The 12,538-nt window shown below is 37.1% G+C and overlaps 1 protein-coding gene across 1 annotated transcript; it reads left to right on the top strand.

Annotated features, from left to right (window-relative positions):
* Positions 1-4,633: 4,633 nt before the first annotated feature.
* LOC131972245 (polymeric immunoglobulin receptor-like) lies at positions 4,634-10,541 on the top strand. Its single transcript, XM_059334042.1, has 5 exons — positions 4,634-4,713; positions 5,621-5,965; positions 6,783-7,100; positions 8,175-8,332; positions 10,308-10,541. The coding sequence occupies exons 1-5, from the start codon at positions 4,671-4,673 to the stop codon at positions 10,419-10,421; spliced, it is 978 nt and encodes a 325-aa protein (XP_059190025.1). The 5' UTR covers positions 4,634-4,670; the 3' UTR covers positions 10,422-10,541.
* The last annotated feature ends 1,997 nt before the right edge of the window (positions 10,542-12,538 follow it).

The raw sequence follows: 12,538 nt of genomic DNA, 5'->3' as shown, positions 1-12,538 counted from the left end.
TTTTGGGATGGGGTAGCTCGGAGACAGCTCAAGCTTGAGGTTGCTATGATGACTGTCACTGAGGAGCGCGTTTCTCTCCCGTCCTGATTGACGCGCCAAAACAACAGCAGGGCATTGTGGGATTTGTAGTATTAGCGGTAAATGCGCCGTATAATATCGGCGGGTCAGCTTTTATAGTACAATAATAATGTAATAATTTGGTATTGCCTCGCAAAAAATTTGTAAAAAAAACACTGTGGGCCAAATTTGGCCCGCAGTGTAATTTTATTTGGCCCGCGGGCCAGAGTTTGACACCCCTGCTTTAAGGAGTCGGACGTTGGAGAGAGAGAGACGGGTTTCCAACCGATGGCCCTGCTGTGTTCTACTGTGCCCTGCTGTTCTGCGTTCGGCTGTGTCGTGCCGTGTCCTGCTGCTGAGTGTTTTCTTCCTTGTGTTGTTGAAGAGTAAAGTGTTTTTTACTGGTAACAAAAGTATTTAAAGGGTACTTGAAGGTATTTTATTTTAAGAGTATCTAACTAAAAGGGTTTTATTTTAAGTGAAAGGAAAAGTGTGAAACCAATAGAAAGAAACTGAACTTTATTTTGAAAATCTCTTTATTCATACTGTGAATAATCCTGTGCATTTTATTTATTTTATTTTATTCTAAAGAACTTTAACTTTTATTTCATCTATCCCTGTGAATACATACCTGTAACAAAAAAATAAAAAAAAATAAAAAATAAAAAAAGTTGTATTTTCCTACAATGAGCCCTGTCTCATAGTATTAACCACTCTAGCTTTATTATTAACTATTACATCTGGAACAAAGTTATTTTTCTCCTGATTTGTCCATCAGAAAGATTTCATTTTTGTGTCAGGATGTTCAGAAGACATGTCCTGTGAAAAATGGGTCCAATATTTACTTTGGTGACTCTGGGACAAAAGACTCGGGCTGCGTCTCGTGTTGTGTATTTTGCATCCTTGCGTCGTTTCCTTGCGTCGTTTCCTTGCGTCTTAGTCCCGCCCACCAGGGATGCATGGAGAGACGCAGGGAATTGAAGTGAGGAGAGGGGAAACGTTTTAAGAGACATGAGACGTCCTTCCCTCCGAAGTGTCATGTGAATCGACGTCCGTTTCTAATGACGGCGGCAGATCACAGCTGGATCAGCTGTCAGTCGGCTTTAACAGCTGTAGACTTGCACTAATAAGTGTTTTCTCTCTCAAACGGCTGCACATGAATAACAACCTGCATCGTGCATTTATACTGTCAACTGTGTCCTGCTCAGGGGAATGAACAATCACTCTGATAAAACACCCAAAACAGAGTGAGTTATGGAGAAGAAGAGACATCGGGGTAGAAACCTACACTCACTCACGTGGAACTGATGACAATGACAATGACAACGATGTAAAAATGTTTCTTGCTGACGGACAGACTCATACTCTCTTTAATGATATCCATAATAAATCTGAATGGTGGAAATAACAGATCATGAAATGGTAAAAAGCCTCTAGAGCAATCTTTCTTTTAATTTATTATAAATGTAGAAATATGTTTGTTTTTGTTGTTGAGAGCCACAATAAAACAGATTTAACTACATGGCAAATCATATAAATAAAATATAACACTTATTGTGACACTCTTGAGTTTAATCTGTGATCTGTCTTCACTCTGGTATGAAACTACAGCGATGTTGCGATGTATAAGATCAGTCCAATCAGCTGCAGCATCTAATCAATAACCGATGTCCAGTCAGGGGGCGGGGCCATGGGGAAAGACTTCCGCATAGGATGCTCTCCTGAATGCTCGCTTATGGCTCCTCCAAAATATCTCCTCTATCCTCTATCCTCCGAGCACAAATAAGAGCTTTTGGGATGGTCGTAAAGATGGCGCATGCGAAAGAACTTCCGGTTCAAGCGAGGATAGAGGATAGAGGATAGAGGAGCATTAAATAAGGAACATGGGATGCACCCTTGGTCATAATCTGAGCTCCCCCAGGTACACAAGCTGTTTGGTCAGTGAATATATATATATATATATATATATATATAAGTTATTGCCCATTTTAAATTAAATTATATTAGTTGTAATACCGGCAGTTTAAAGTTTAAAACGAACATAAGCAAATCATTATAAACCGAAGAGACAGGAGCTCCAGAGCTGCTCATTTATTATTTGACCTGCATACGAGTGGTTATTTTGACAAAAGGAAAATTTAAGCACAGCAAAAGGCGAAAAGGGGTGCAGCAGGAGGGTAAATATAAACAAAAACATTAAGAAATGCTAAAAGAAATAAATGTGATCATAATAATCAGTATTTATGAATAGAAATGTGTGCTTTATCCTGTAATAAAGCAACCTGAATCAAATAAAGCTTGATAAAGTTGAGTTATTAATGATCTCCATGAAGAAATAATTACAATAAAAAAATTAAATGATTATAAATATTAGTTCAAGAAAAATTTATTGTGTAATCACTTTGTGGTTTGTGTTTGGGGAAATGCGAAGACAGAGGTGATGAAATGGGAAGTTACTAAAATAAATAAATGGAAGACCAGCAGGAACAAAGTTATCCTGCAAGTAAGATCTAAAGCAACTGAAAAGGATCATCAAATAATATATAATACATAAATAAATATGAATAACATGAAAAAAATACAGGAACAATTATAGGCCTTACCGGGGACTTGGATATAATGGTTTCAAAAAATAATATATATATATATATATATATATATATATATATATATATATATATATATATATATATATATATATATATATATAGGTAGGTAGCACTTTGCAGGACTGTATTACGTCTGGTCTCCATCTCTTGTTTATAGATATTTTTTTAATACAACCCCAATTCCAAAAAAGTTGGGACGCTGTGTTCAATTTAAATAAAACATATTTTTTTATAACTAGTTGGTACTATTATTTCTTAATACAAAAATAATCCCATGTTAATTTAAATGCAAAACAAAGCATATTTAATAGAATGTTACGACATCACTGTAATCATGACAATAAATTGAATCTAATCTAATTTGCATATCAGTCAACATACAAATATCTCTATGGTTTTCATTTATATTATATTATATCATTTCATTTTATTCCTGGAATCATATGTTTTTATTATTAGACTGTAACACTCAATGGTGTCACATACTCCTCTCTTCAGATGCGCTGTTGAACTTTCTAAATCCCGCCTGAGCCACCTACCACATGCTGCTGCCTCCACCTCAGCAACACAACCCTCCAGTGATGCAGCAGCATCAAGTAGACCTCCCATTGCCTCCACCTCAGCAGTAGGATCCCCTTTTTTGCAACATAGTTGTTAAAGTCATTACTGGTTACTTTAATATATTGTTTTGTGCAGTGCCTTATTTATATTGTATTTTTAATTTGTTTTATGCAACTTGTTGACACGTTTTATTTTAGATATTTATTGTTACTAAATTATTTATTTAGTTAGATCTTATACTTTATGTAGGCTATTTATGAATGTACTGTATGTAAAAATGATTGTATTTCATATATTCATTTTTTATTTTTGTATTCATTTATTTATATATATTTTTAATCTTGTAACCATTCTGATTGTGAATTTGCTTTCTTTAAGTTAAAAAAAAAAGGTCAAAGACAAAGCTCTTCAGTTTCTTGTGAGTATATACACTACACTAGCAATGCAAGGGGGGCGCCATGTAAAATCTTGCCTAGGGTGCCAGATTGGTTAGGGCTGGGCCTGACCATGGACGCCATGTCCTGCGGACTAAATAGGAGAGGGACCATCCAGCTCGTTATCAGCATCATCTCTGATGGTGTGGGCAACTCACACATCACTGCTGACAGGTCCACGGAGGTTTTGGAGCAACATGCTGCCATCCATCATCCCTTTCAGGGAAGGCCTTGCAATGCTAAACCACGTCCTGCATCCATCACAGCAGCACGGCTTCGCAGCTGAACCGACCTGCCTGCAGTCCAGACCTTTCACCAATAGAAAGCATTTGGCCTGTCATAAAACGAAAAATCCGGCACCGAAGCCCCAGGACTGTTGAGTAGCTAGAATCCTGCATCAGACAAGAATTCCTTTCCAATCACAGACCAGCAGCTGCTCTCCTCACTGCAGACATTTTCACACTGTTGTTAAAGAAGAGGGATGCTACACAGGGTAAACATGGTAAACAGCCCTGTCCCAACTGTTTTGACACGCGTTGCTGCCAGCAAATTCACAATGAGCTCATATTCTCCATGAAATGGTAAAAAGACTTAAGTTTCAAGAGCTGATATGTTGTTTATGTTCTATTGGGAATAAAATATGGGTTTATGAGATTTGCAAATCATTGCATTATGTTTTTATTTACATTTAACCCAGCGTCCCAACTTTTTTGGAATTGGGGTTGTAGATTTTTTCTGTCCATTTAAACTCTTTCTTCACAGTATTAATGCAAAGACACGATTGCCTGTTATGGTCTCCGTTGGCTCTGGTCTGAACTTCCTTTGGACTTTGTCTTTACTTGGACTTGATGCCCATCATCATCAAATTGTTTGTGCACTTAAAACTGCAAAGAGAGCGTGAGGAAGGAAGTGGTAAAGCAACACCAGCTTCCTGACCCATCATACACACACACACACGCACAGTGGAAGGAGTGAAGTGTGGAGGCAGATCTCCTACAGCTCAACCAGGATGAAATTCAGAATGAATGTTCTGTTCTTTTGCTTCTTCTCAGGTGAGGTCTGATTACCTGACACTTGCTGTGTACATCTGTCCAGCTGCTCAATCACAAAGGCTTTTCAGTTTCTGTCTCCTGTCCTCTGATGTGTTCTGTTTCTGCTGCATCCTTTTCCACAAATCTTATCCACAACACGTTGCAACTTAATGTATGTCCCAGCGGGTGTGTGCTGGCTCACAGAAATAGGAGCCACATGCAGACAATGCAAGTGGACTGGAAGGGCACACCGATTCAGTCAGAGGGCATCTGGTGTGGGGAAGTGAGAGGAGAGTCTAAGGTCAGAGGAACTGAGCCGTAGCCATACAGACAGCTGGACAAAACAACAAGAACGCTTTTTCCCGAAAACTCTCCTGCAGTGTTTTAGATCTGTGAATGTAAAATCATCTTATCAAAGATACGTTTTCATGTTAGTTTTCACAGTAATCTTCATATTTAAGTGTGTTTTGTGTTTAAATACATTTTGGATCAAATTAAACTCAGTAATTCATGCTAGCAAGGTTTGATACAGTAAGATAGTTTTGCTCAGATTAATCCTCTTGTATTTCTGTGTGTTTTATAATTGTTACTGCAGCGTTCAATCTGTAAACTGGAGCTTTATCCAACTTCATTCTCAGCTCATTGGCTGATTAGCGTATGGCAGCAGAAATTAACTATCAGCGTGTTTCAGTTCAGTGATACTGGTGTTATGTGAGATAGAATTTAAAAAATACACAGATCGATTAAGAATTCCACGTGATCGGGCAAATTCTTAATGACCACTAATGAATCATCAATTATTTATTCCCATCCCTAATCGAAACTCACTTATATACATTTTCTTTAATGCCACATTTAAAAATTTCGCTTCAAACTTCAATTTGACTTAAATGGAAACACAGCTTCTGTTCTCTTCTCTCTCTAACAGCTCTGTGTGGTGGAAACACTCAGCTCGTCAGCCCTAAAGTCTACATCTTCACAGGAGCAGAAGGAGCAACCGGTTCACTGAACTGCTCCCCGTATCTGACCGGAAACACCAAGTTCTTCTGCAAGAACACATGTGCAGCAGAAGATATTCTCATTAAAACAGAAGATGTCAGCGCTCAGAACGGCAGATACAGCATTGCATACAAAACTGAATCTTCTGTAAAAGGAACTCTGACGGTGACCATCAGGGATCTGACCCGGTCTGACGCGGGCCGGTACAGGTGCGGCTTGGGCCAAACATTGGCTCCAGATTCCTATTCAGACTTCGAGGTCAGAGTTTCAGAAGGTGAGTTTGGTGGTGACTGATGCTGGATCAGTTTGAAGCTGGAAATGTTCTGATACAAACCAGGGCTGTACAAGACCGTATAGTTCACCATAATACCGCTGTATTATTTATAAGATAAAAAAAAATAAAGTAAATTGTGATAAGGCAACATTCCTACTTGTTGACATCAAATCATTCAAAACCTACTGAAGTTAAAGAACAAATATAGCGGCAACAAAATGTACTGAAAGTAAAAGTACTCAGATATTGTTGGTTATTTATTTTAAATGCATTTATTTAAGCAGCATTTTACTGTTGTCAAGGTAACCGCTCATTATAACTACTTAATATACTTTTATGTGCTTTAATTTATGAAAATGTTTCATCACGTTTTTTATGTGAAAAGTAACTAAAGCTGTCTGCTCAATGTTGTGGAGTAAAACATACAATATTTGATTCTAAAATGTCTACAAGTAGAAATATAAAGTCACATAAATGGAAAGTTAAGTACAGTACTTGAGGAAATGTACTTAATTACATTTGCAGTATTATTTTTATTTTTTTCTAATATTTCCATTTTGCACTGAAGAGTCAAAAGTAAGCTGTTGAGATTTGCACTTTACACGACAATTCAGATTGTTGCTGATTCTTATTTTGTTGTACGATTTTTGTTTTTACAGACAAGAAAATAATTTTAAAAAATCATATTTTCTATATATTTTTCAGTATTTTGTCATATCATCTAGAATACTGTTATTGCAGAAATACCCTGCAATTTGGTGATATTCTGTGGCCCAGCCCTAAAACAAACACTAACTGATGATCTTCTCCTCAACAGAACCGTTCTTGGATAGAAACGGTTTAATCATGACGGCCATCGGAGGAGAAGACATCACATACTACTGCAGCGGAGCCGTCTACGGGAGATACAAGTTCTTCTGTAAAGACAAATGTCAAAAAGAGGAAGACGTGCTGGTTGAAACAGATGAAAACAAGGCTTGGCGTGGCAGATACGTCATTGAATACACAGAAGGACTTGGATTGATGGTGACCATCAGAGAGGCGACCACGTCAGACACCGGAGGCTACAAGTGTGGCTACGGCAGAGCGCTGTCTCCAGATTCATACGTCACGTTTCCAATTATTGTCATAGATGGTGAGTTTTTATTTGACTCAATGTCATGAAAACGTGCCGACATAATCCATGCATTACTAATTTTAATGTTATTCAAAATATCAGAACAGATAGTGAGATTTTTAGAAAAAGAAATACTGTATGACCAGTTATTTGTTTTCTCATGGATGCATTTCTAAAGGTCTTGGTGTCTAAATGTTGAACTCTTGAGTAGGGCTGGGCGAAATATCGATTATAAAAAATATATCGATATATTTTTATATGATATGGAATTAGACCATATCGCATATATCAATATAGTTAAATTTTCTTTCTTTCTTTATATATAAATGCTGCCCTTACTAGGGTTTGTCATATTTAGTTATTTTGTAATGTTCGTTATTGTTTTCTCATATAAATATATTTATTTCAGAAAAAGATTGGCCTATTTTTTTCATAGGCAATTTTTATTTAAGATATTTTTTTATTTAAATGTGTACTTTTTGGAGCTTTGATTGGAAAAAAAGGTACTCCTGTTATACAGTATTTATGTTCCCATAAATAAATGGTTTCAATAAAACTACTTGTGACATGTCATATTTGACTTTGACTGAACATTTGCTCTCATGTTGCAATAAAAATGTTCAGCCTAAATATATCGGGATATGACATTTGGTCCATATCGCCCAGCCCTATTCTTGAGGGCAGTTTCACCATTTTTATCCACTTTGGATGTTTATAAAATGACATAGTTCAGCACCAAAGATGTTGAACTCGTGCTATCAACCCAAAAAATGCAGAACCAACTTATGAGACATAGTTCAACATGGAAACAGACTTCATATACTCGTATCATAATGTTCTAAACCCTTGTACACATTAATACGTTTAATTAATTGATTGATTGATTGACCTGCTGTCTCCCTCTAAAAATCCACTGCCCACCGCCCACGATTCTCTTCTGTTGACCTGCTCAGAGGCACTGGAACTATTTCTACTGTTTTATATTATTTATTCATTATTTGCAAGAGAGAATGGATTTATTAAAGTACATTTAAAAGTGTTAGACGGTGAAAGACTCAGAGGCGTTTGCTGCTCGTGTTTCTCTCTCTGCAGACGTCTCCTCCACACCGCAGGACTTCCTGCCGCTGGCTGTGTGTCTTCCCTTGGTTCTGGTGATGGTGGCTGTTTTTCTGCCTCTCCTCTACAGATGGAAAACAAGGAGCAGCTGTGGTTTTAACACCAGAGGAACTGCAGACGACGTTCGCATGGAGGTAAAGTAGACGCACCTCAACGTTGTACTGAAGTGCAGCACCTGAGTAAAAATACTTTCCACCTCTGTCAAATGACTCCACGACCGTAAAAGTCCTGCTTTCAAAAACTCACTGAAGTAAAAGTACAACAGCATCAAAATGTATTTAACCCCTTATCAGGCAAAGAACTATATTTGGTAACTTCAGGTAATATTTCTAGAAAAAAGTTGCAAATTTAACTAATTCCTATTCTATAAACCACTATAAATCTCATAAATCTACGCATTTTTTTCTTGTAGATTTGCCACTTTAATCTTGTAAACTTTTTTCTCAAAATATTATTTTCGTATGTTTTTTTTTTACACATTCTGGCAGTATGTAATAACCTCCAATATTCTCTAGGGTTGAAATTTGGAATTTGCAAGTATTTCAATGAGTGCCCTATTAAGGGTTAAAGTGGTGAATCTGGGAGAAAAAAGTTGCTTTTTTCCCACTTTTTTCTCGTAAATCTGCGACTTTTTTCGCACAGATTTGCCTCTTTAAATCTCTTAAATCTGCGACTTTTTTTCTTGTAGATTTACCACTTTAATCTAGTTAATTTGCAACTTTTTTCTCGAAATATTACCTAAAGTTACCAAATATAATTCTTTGCCTGATGGGGGGTCAAGGGTTCAAGTATCAAAAGTAAAAGTACTCGTTATGCAGAATGTTTTATATACTACTACTATATACTGTTAATGCAAGGCTCATTTTAACTACTTAATATACTGTTTTGAGGTTTATTCTATAAAAGAAATATGTAATAATTTCAAATGAAACATGTTTTCATGTTAAATCTGACCTGAAAAGCAACTAAAGCTGTCAGATAAATGGAGTGGAGTAGAAGTATAAAGTCACATAAAATGGAAACACTGAAGAAAAGTGCAAGTAGCTCAAAACTGCACTTAAGTCCAGTAATTACTCCTCTACAGTAAAAGTCCTGCATTCAGAACTGAAATAAAAATACAAAAGTATCCGCATCCAAATGTACTTAAAGTATCAAAAGTAAAAGTACTCATTATGCAGAATGTTTTATATATTCTAAATATAATATTGTATTATTGTTATTGATGCATTTATGTAAACAGCATTTTAATTTTGTAAAGGTAGGGCTCATTTTAACATCTGTACTACTGTTATGAGGTTTAATCTATAAATAATATGTAATCATTTAAAATTAATCATGTTTTTATGTTAATTTTGACCTGAAAAGTAACTAAAGTTGCCAGATAAATGGAGTGGAGTAGAAGTACAATATTAACATCTAAATTGGAGTGGAATAGAAGAATAAAGTTACATAAAATGGAAACACTGAAGAAAAGTACAAGTAGCTCAAAACTGCACTTAAGTCCAGTAAATACTCCTCTACAGGAAAAGTCCTGCATTCAAAACTGCAATAAAAATACAAAAATATCAGCATCAAAATGTACTTCAAGTATCAAAAGTAAAAGTTCTTGTTTTGCATATTCTTTTATATACTCTAAATATATCATTGTATTATTATTATTGATGAATTTATGTCAGCTCATTTTAACTTCTTAACATACTGTTATGTGGTTTAATTTATAAACATGTCTAAACACTTTAAAATAATCATGTGTTTTATGTTAAATCTGGCCAGAAAAGTAACTAAAGCTGCCAGATAAATGTAGTGGAGTAGAAAGTATACAGTTAAAAAACTTGTTTGATTAAATGCCATTTAAGATTCTTCATGTTATTTATCTTGTTATATGAATGTTTGTCTATGAATATTTGATACATTTCTTTGCATCAGAAGTGTTTCCATGGAACGTTTTATCTTCCAGTCTAAATTATTTTAAAATTGTGTGTTCTTCTTGCTCTAAAAGGCCCGTTTGAAGTGCAGAATAGGAATAATTAATTATAATTTTTTAAACATCTCTATCTCTTTGAATTGATAGCAAACAATGAATACCCATGGTGATGTTTGCTGTTTCAGGCACCTGTCACCTATGAGAACTGTCCTTCAGACGCCCTCTACCTGAGCCTGGATCCAGCCAGCAGGGACCAGGACCAAGTCTACTCACATTTGAAGACTGCTAACAGACGCTAATGCCTGCATTTATATGTGGATTTTGCAGCTTATAAAGTCTGAAATGGTTCCATTTAAATAATTTTATTGTTGACAGATATTATCCATAAACATGATGGATTGAAGGTTTTATTATCTCTGCTCAGGATGCAGAGCTGATCATCATTTATCTGATTATTTGATTAATAAAAAAACATCCAATCCAGTCTTCTGATTTATATTTTGCCAGTCAGACCCAGAAGTACTTTGTAACACAGCTGATTTTACTTATTGGTATTTTGGTCATTCATAATGTGCATTATGTTGTTGGGTTCAGCTTGACCAAATATTATATTGAGCTCCTTCAAATTAGCGAAACAGCGCCCCTCTGGAGTTTAATGGACGATGAATGTCACTCAACCAGTGTGGTGAAAGATGGTACTGCTCCGTTAATGCTGCAGCTCGTGTACTGACAAGAACCAAGAAAAGAGATCATATTTCTCCTGTTCTAGCTTGGCTGCACTGGCTCCCTGTAAAATCCAGAATTGAGTTTAAAATCCTTCTTCTTACTTACAAAGCTCTAAATGGTCAGGCACCATCATATCTTAAAGACCTCATAATGCCATATTACCCTTCTAGAGCACTACGCTCCCAAAATTCTAGGTTACTTGTGGTTCCGAAAGTCCTTAAAAGTAGATTAGGAGCCAAAGCCTTCAGTTATCAAGCTCCTCTCCTGTGGAATCATCTCCCAGTCTCAGTACGGGAGGCAGACACCCTCTCTTTATTCAAGAGTAAACTTAAAACTTTCCTCTTCGACAAAGCCTATAGTTAGGGCTGGGCTTCTGATGTTTTTGCTAACTTGTCACTTTTAGCTAAGAATGCCGTGCAAAACCATGCGGAATCAACAGCACTGAGCGCATATTATCGGCGCCAGTGAGGCTCGACACAGCCTTAGCTGTTGGAAGGGCCGCTTGGTTCTGATGTTTTAGCAAAGAAGGCCATGCGGGACCAACGACACTGATCGTGCTTGTACGGCGTGAGTGAGGCTCGTCACAGCCTTATTCGTTGGTGGGGGCCGCATGGTACTTGCAGTGGTGGTGTGGACAGGGGTGTGTCCACTCCCTAGGACTATGGCACAACGGATAGTGTCATCTTGTCCTGTGTATTATTGTATGTATTTCCAGAGTACTCACACTTTTCTTTGCTCTGTCTTTTGCAGGGTGTTGAGCTTTGGTCCTGCTCTGCATCACTCCTGCTGGTCTCACTGCCGTGGATCTGGTTTGGCCCCAGATGGGAATGCTCCTCTCCTGGTCCACTCACCATCACTACTGGCCAATGGTGGCGCTTCATCATCTGCTGCTGTGCCCCTCCGAGAACTGCTGCTCCTCTCTCTGTTTCTCTCTCAAACGTCTCTCTGAGACCAACGGTCACGTGACAAATATTCACTGAAAATCTGTTTACACAGAGCAGAGAGGAGAGGACAGGAGAGGCTGTTTACACAGAGCAGAGAGGAGAGGACAGGAGAGGCTGTTTACACAGAGCAGAGAGGAGAGGACAGGAGAGGCTGTTTACACAGAGCAGAGAGGAGAGGACAGGAGAGACTGTTAACACAGAGCAGAGAGGAGAGGACAGGAGAGGCTGTTTACACAGAGTTGAGAGGAGAATTCCAAGGATGCATGTGTGTATCCTCCGTATCACATAACTTACACAACGTGTGTTCAAAGTCAAGCAAAAACATATTCATAAACAAATGGCAGAATATTTATCTAAAGATGATAAACGTCATCTTGATACATTGCCGGTTAAGTTAATTAATGCCGTCTCAGTCGGCTATAGTTATTATTAATTAATTTATATGCGTCAGATGATGATGTACTATGTGCAAAGTATATTTAGCTATGCCATTCAGAAAGTTATACATTTCTTTATTGTGTTTACAGGGACCGAAAGTCCGCTATTATCCGTTAATGTTATTTATAAATAACTGTTATTGTACTGTATTGTATAATAAAATAAAATAAAAATCACAGAACACATTTCCATGGTGAATTATGCGCCGCTGCTTTTATGAAACTAAGTAGCGGCCAAATTCAGCCCGGATCAGTGAAATATTCAGGCTTAATCTAATTTGTGGCTTTTACTTGCTAAAGTGTGGAGAT

This window comes from Centropristis striata, chromosome 5 (genome assembly GCF_030273125.1).
Source record: "Centropristis striata isolate RG_2023a ecotype Rhode Island chromosome 5, C.striata_1.0, whole genome shotgun sequence".
NCBI classification, from domain to species: domain Eukaryota; kingdom Metazoa; phylum Chordata; class Actinopteri; order Perciformes; family Serranidae; genus Centropristis; species Centropristis striata.
Note: the sequence above shows the minus strand (reverse complement) of the source record. Positions and strands in the feature narration are given on the sequence as shown.

Bases quoted from the DNA above. Each gene is read 5' to 3' on its own strand.
- LOC131972245 (XM_059334042.1), top strand. From the start codon at position 4,671: ATGAAATTCAGAATGAATGTTCTGTTCTTTTGCTTCTTCTCAG. The intron at 4,714-5,620 runs GTGAGGTCTGAT...TCTCTCTAACAG, and splicing joins GTTCTTTTGCTTCTTCTCAG to CTCTGTGTGGTGGAAACACT. The intron at 8,333-10,307 runs GTAAAGTAGACG...TTGCTGTTTCAG, and splicing joins CAGACGACGTTCGCATGGAG to GCACCTGTCACCTATGAGAA.